Here is a 6,486-nt window from a genome sequence, read left to right on the forward strand (position 1 = left end):
GAGCTTGCAGTGAGCTGAGATCCGGCCACTGCACTCCAGCCTGGGCGACAGAGCGAGACTCCGTCTCAAAAAAAAAAAAAAAGAAAAAGAAACCTGTCTCTACTAAAAATACCAAAAATAAGCCAGGTGTGGTGGTGGGCGCCTGTAGTCCCAGCTGCTCGGGAGGCTGAGGCAGGAGAATGGCGTGAACGTAGGAGGCAGAGCTTGCAGTGAGCCAAGATCGCGCCACTGCACTCCAGCCTGGGCGACAGAGCAAGACGCTGTCTCAAAAACAAAGAAAAAAAAGAAAGGTACAGTAATTTTCCCAAGGTCACTTAGCTGGGACATGAATCAAGTTAATCTGCCTTCAGATCCTGTGCTCTTAACAGGTAAATCATTCTACCTCACACAGCAGTAAGATTTTGGAATTAGCATCCTGAGGAGATCCTAAACTCCAAGCAGTAGTCACTTATTTAATATTTGATTCTTGATTGGGTTAGCATTTCAGCAGTGATTAGAAGAGGGGAAAATGAAAGCAACATATATTTACTGTGCAAGGCACAGTACATAACATTCTCATTTGATTATTGACAACCCTGGAAGATAGGTCCAAGGTTATACAGCTAGTAAATGGAGCCAAGAATCTAATCCAGACCTTTCTGATTTCTAGCCTGATCATCATTCTGTTACACCAGGCAACCTTTTTGGGATAGCCATTTTCTGTCTTTTTTTCTAGGCACGGACGTGCCTAGACTGGGAAGAAGAATTCAGGGCACTTGCAACCTAATAGCCAGCTGACATGTTTCCTTCTCTTCCCCCAGGTATTGGTGTCCCCATTATGCTGGCATATGTCTATGGGGTTGTGCCCATTTCTCTTTGTCGTGGAGGTGGCTGTGGAGTTAGCACAGCCAACGGAAAAGGAGTGAAAATTGAATTTGATGAAGATGATGGTCCAATCACAGGTAAAAAGCAGGATGTTTATTGTCATTTGAATTTATGATATACAAGATAAAAATCAGTAAAATTCAGCACATTTTACAGGGAGATTGTCATTGGATTACTTTGGATAATGAGCTTTGTAGGGGGTAAAGTATTTTTAGCTTTTCATTTCTTTGTTCCAAAGTTATTAGGTTAATTCCCCTGGTACTTGCCTCTGTGTGGCAGGTACAAACTAGTAGGATTCCAAGTAACTCCAAGTATGCTGGTAGTAGTAGTGATTATAATAACGTCTTTATATCTGCACAGTACTTGATAATTTTCAGAGTATTTTACACAATTACCTCACTTGCTTTTTACAACAAACAGCTCTCTGACTAGGGAGGGTGGGGCTATTATCCCCATTTAAATGGAAATTTCTTTTTTTTTTTTTTTTGAGACAGAGTCTCTGTCACCCAGGCTGGAGTACGGTGACACGATCTCTGTTCACTGCAACCTCCGCCTCCCAGGTTCAAGCGATTCTTCTGCCCCAGCCTCCCAAGTCGCTGGGACTACAGGCACGTGCCACCACGCCTGGCCAATTTTTTTTTTTAGTAGAGACGGGGTTTGGGGTTTCACCATGTTAAGCCAGGATAGTCTCAATCTCCTGACCCCATGATCCGCCCACATTGGCCTCCAGAAGTGCTGGATTACAGGCGTGAGCCACCACACCTGGCCTAAATGGGAATGTCTTTAAGCTTTTGTCTCACTATCTGTTCAGAGCTTCACAGAGCTGAGACTAGAGCAAGTCTTCTGACTTTTACTTTAATGTGGTTTCTGCTTACCGTAGTAACTAACGTAGGGCACCGAGATCCCCAAAGGTTCTTCTAACTTTCTACTGGAAGCTTCCTATTAAAATCAGCACATGACCCAAACATATTTTTTAAATCTTCACTTTTGGTTACATGGAAGCAACAGTGTAGTGGAAAGAATAGTGGACTTGGAATCAGAGTTATGGTTTTGTGTAACTGCCATGGCCTTGGACAAGTCATTTAGTTTTAAATTTTAGTTTTCTCATCTAAAATTGAGGCTACTAATGCCTAGTTACTTGGAGGATTAAATATGAACATATGTTAAAACACTCAATATGTGGCAACTGCACACAATACCTGTTGATTAAGTGAATACATTAGTACTCTGAAAAGTCATTGCAGGAAAATGCCCACTGTTTGTATGCTCTCCTGTCTTGATTTGAGATGTCTGGTTCTATCCCCAGTGGCAGATGCCTGGCGAGCCCTCAAGAATCCCAGCATTGGGGAAAGCAGCATTGAAGGCCTGACTAGTGTATTGAGCACTAGTGGAAGCCCTACAGATGGTCTCAGTGTTATGCAAGGTCCTTACAGCGAAACAGCCAGCTTTGCAGCCCTCTCAGGGGGCACGCTAAATGGCGGCATTCTCTCCAGTGGCAAGGGAAAATACAGCAGGTAAACAAATAGATAATTTCTGACGGAAATGGTTAGAATTATAAGAAGTAACGCATTGAGCCATTTCTCTGTGCCAGGCTTGTGCCATATATCATCTTATTTTGATTTCATTGTCGATGGTTTTTGTTTTGTTTTTACTTTTTTTTTTTTTTTTTAAGACGGAGTCTCGCCCTGTCGCCTAGGCTGGAGTGCCATGGCGCCATCTCAGCTCACCTCAACCTCCGCCTCCTGGGTTCAAGCGATTCTCCTGCCTCAGCCTCCTGAGCAGCTGGGATTACAGGCGCCCGCCACCATGCCCAGCTAATTTTTTGTATTTTTGGTAGAGACGGGGTTTCACTATCTTGGCCAGGCTGGTCTTGAACTCCTGACCTCGTAATCCACCAGCCTCTGCCTCCCAAAGCACTGGAATTACAGGCGTGAGCCACCACACTCAGCCTTTTTTTTTTACTTTTGCAAATAGGAAACAAGCTTAGAAAAACAGGTTACGTCAGTTATGCAAAGTTCAGTGTTCTTTCCATTGCACCATAGCTGCCTCTATATAAAGAATAATTCTGACTTCGGATTCTCCCTTGACTGCCTGAGGCTGACCGCTTCAGGAGGGGAGAGTAGGCATTTTTATAGAATTCCTAAAGCTGTGGTCTCCATTAGGCTTGTCATTGACTTTCAGTAGCATTTATGCTGTATCATGGCTTATTTATTTTATTTTATATTTTGAGACGGAGTCTTGCTCTGTCGCTGGAGTGCAGTGGCGTGATCCTGGCTCACTGCAGCCTCCACCTCCTGGGTTCAAGTGATTGTCCTGCCTCAGCTTCCCGAGAGGCTGGGACTACAGGCACGCATCACCATGCCCGGCTAATTTTTGTATTTTTCGTAGAGACAGGGTTTCACCGTGTTGGCCAGGCTGGTCTCAAGCTCCTGACCTTGTGATCCACCTGCCTCAGCCTCCCAAAGTACTGGGATTACAAGTGTGTCCAGCCCATCGTGGTTTACTGATAGTGGGCTTTGGGGGTATTTTTTTGTTTTTTTTTCTGTAATCCAGGCTGGAATGCAGTGGCACAATCATGGCTCACTGCAGCCTCAACCTCCTGGACTCAAACAATCCTACCACCTCAGCCTCCTGAGTAGCTAGGACTACAAGTGCACACACCACACCCAGCTAACGTTTTAAATTTTTTGTGGAGATGGGGTCTTGCTCGGTTGCCCAGGCTGGTTTTGAACTCCTGGCCTCAAGCCATCCTCCCAACTCGGCTTCCCAAAGTGCTAGGATTATAGGCATGAACCATTGCCCCCAGCTGGTTTATTGATATTGCAATCCTTATTACCTTTCTGTTTCCATTTGCTAGATAAGGGAAATCAATTCTATGTACTTGTGTTGAAAATATGTAAAGCTTTGTAACTAAAAAGATTGTGACTTGCTTGGTTATTTCACTAGTTAGGCAGACCTGAGTATATATTTTCAGAGGAGCATAACATGTTGCCTGAGAAGCAGTTAGTTGAATGCAATGGAGAAGAAAGGCCTGGTGGGGGTAAAGGTAGAACAAAGCAGGATAGGAAGAGGAAGATGGTTGCCTTCAGCTATCTGAAGGACCTTCAACTGTGAAAAGGATTAGACTTCTGTGCCTCATACCAAAAGGTAGATTATAGTCATGTATATTTATCACTTGGCAGAAGCTAAAGGGAAACTAATTTTTGTTCAGTATAGTGAATATAGGGAAAAGCAACATGAAAGCCCAAAGAGGAAAAAGGCTACCTTAGTAGATACTGAGCTGCCTATCCCTGGAAATGTTTACAGTGAGACCAGATGGCCATTTGGCTATAAGAAGGATTCAAGCAACAGATGGCAGGTGGACTGGATCTCACACCTGAGTGCCTGTCAGTCACCTGGGAGCCTCTTAAAAATAGACTTCAGGGCCCCATCCCAGAATTAATAACTTAGAATTTCCTGGAGTGGCACCTAGGGGGTGATCTGTGTTTTGAAAAAGCTCCCCAGGTAATTCTAGCACAGCCGTTGCATGAACCAGCATCTGAGAACCATGTAAGTAGGAGGCCTTTCTGAAAGACTCTTCCAACTCAGAGTGATTCTGTGGCAGACCTGAAACTAGACCCCAGGTCTCTGACACTATGCACTTTCCATGCATTCCCTCATTTCCCTGGGCCTTGGCACATTTTTGAAGGGCACCTGAGGCTGGAGCAGCAGAGCAAAGGCTCAGGCAGTAGGATGGAAGCTGCTTGAATGTGCAGCTGCAGGCTGCTACTGACCCGTCTGTGCATCTCATGACTCTGGTTGTCTCTTGTCAGGGGATCCCATCCCCACATGCTGGTGTATTCACTGCTGTGCTTTCTTAAAACCAACACCCTTGTAAATAAGCAGACAGACATAATTGGAGACTGACTTGCTGAAACTGCAGCTTAGCCAGTCCAGCTGTTCTAGTTCTGTGAAAGCCTTTATTTTATAGGAAATGAATGAGTCAGATGGGTTTGACTGTGAAACCTATTATGAGGAAATACTTAAGTGTGCAACAAAGTGGTGTTGGAGCCAAGAAAGGAAATAGTTATGGGCCCTGAGATACTACTGGGGAAAGTTTGCTGCTCTAAGAGGAGGGAAGAGGTTGGCTCCTATATGTCCTTCAGTCTCATTCCCTGGAGGTAATTTGATTGTTAAATGTTTGATTTGCTATTATGTGCAAGGCAGGAAAGGTAAAGTATGAATGAGTTGTGGTTTCTCCTTTTGTGGAGTTAACAGAGGAGTGAGAGATGCATAATAATGAGTAGGCAGGGCCTGCGCATGCCTGTAATCCCAGCACCTTTTTTAGGTGGGCGATCACCTGAGGTTAGGAGTTCAAGACCAGCCCGGCCAACATGGTAAAACCCCATCTCTACTAAAAATACAAAAATTAGCTGGGTGTGGTGGTGGGAACCTGTAATCCCAGCTACTTGGGAGGCTGAGGCAGGAGAATCGGTTGAACCTGGGAGGCAGAGGTTGCAGTGAGCCGAGGTCGTGCCACTGCACTCCAGCCTGGGTGACAGAGTGAGACTCCCTCTAAAAAAAATAATAATAATAAGTAGGCAGATGCTATGGGAGTACTTAGCAAGAAGTGAATGGTTTGCTGGGATAATGAGGGGAAGTGATGTTTCCTTTGTTGTTAAGGACTGAGTATAAGTTTGTCTGGTAGAGAAAGGAAATGTCTAGAGAGACGGAATAGCATGTGCAAAGTCACGGAAGTATAAACTGTATAGGTATTTAAAGAAAGAAAAAATTCAGAGTGACTATGATTTCGGATCTGTGGGGAGTAATAGAACTGGACAGAGAGCTTCTTGGCAGATCAGGAAGATCTTAAATGCCTGTTGGCAGTAGGGAGCCAAGAGTTAGAGAATTGTTAGAGTGATTGGTTCTTTATTCACACTGGCACTGTTCTAGAGGTTGTTTGACTTGGACTTAAGGGCTACTGAAGAGGGAGCCCAATTGTAGTCATCCAGGCAGGAGATGATGAAAACCTGAAGTTAAGCAGTAGCTGTGGGGATAGAAAGGAGGGGACGATTTCAATATATATTTAAGAGAAAAAATGTATGGGCATCTATTTGCGCTGTTTGACAATTGGAGATCAGACAACCATAGTTTGCAAGAGAGTAATGAAAGAGACGTGTGCCAGGAAGCAGACTGTCTTGGAATACTCAGGTCTCATATTAACTTGAACGTCCCCTCTTTACACAGGTTAGAAGTTCAAGCCGATGTCCAAAAGGAAATTTTCCCCAAAGACACAGCCAGTCTTGGTGCAATTAGTGACAACGCAAGCACTCGTGCTATGGCCGGTTCCATAATCAGTTCCTACAACCCACAGGACAGGTATGTGAACAGTCAGATGTCCAGGAGAGGTTGCATTTTGTGGTTGGGTACTAGGTCTTCAGAAGTTCAATGCCTCATGTTAGAGTTCTGTGTACCATTTCGTGGGATATATAGTGTAACCTGTGAATTCATTTGAGCAAGTTCTTGGTACTGGAGTGTTTGGCATCTCTTGATTCTTCTTGTTAGTACTTGATTTTTAGAGCTTTCTTTCTTCCTTTTATATATTTTTTCATTCTTTTTTTTTTTTTTTTTTTTTTTTTTTTT

The 6,486-nt window shown here is 44.0% G+C and overlaps 1 protein-coding gene across 1 annotated transcript in view; it reads left to right on the plus strand.

Moving 5' to 3' along the window:
* RNF19B (ring finger protein 19B) overlaps positions 1-6,486 on the plus strand; it is a 39,972-nt gene that overhangs the window by 31,716 nt on the left and 1,770 nt on the right. Inside the window, exons 5-8 of the mRNA XM_011955658.1 lie at positions 369-393; positions 801-941; positions 2,171-2,378; positions 6,091-6,222. Coding sequence (XP_011811048.1) covers positions 369-393; positions 801-941; positions 2,171-2,378; positions 6,091-6,222 — 506 coding nt within the window. The remainder of the gene's footprint in view (positions 1-368; positions 394-800; positions 942-2,170; positions 2,379-6,090; positions 6,223-6,486) is intronic.

This window comes from Colobus angolensis, unplaced genomic scaffold (assembly GCF_000951035.1).
Source record: "Colobus angolensis palliatus isolate OR3802 unplaced genomic scaffold, Cang.pa_1.0 Scaffold4, whole genome shotgun sequence".
Lineage (NCBI taxonomy): Eukaryota > Metazoa > Chordata > Mammalia > Primates > Cercopithecidae > Colobus > Colobus angolensis.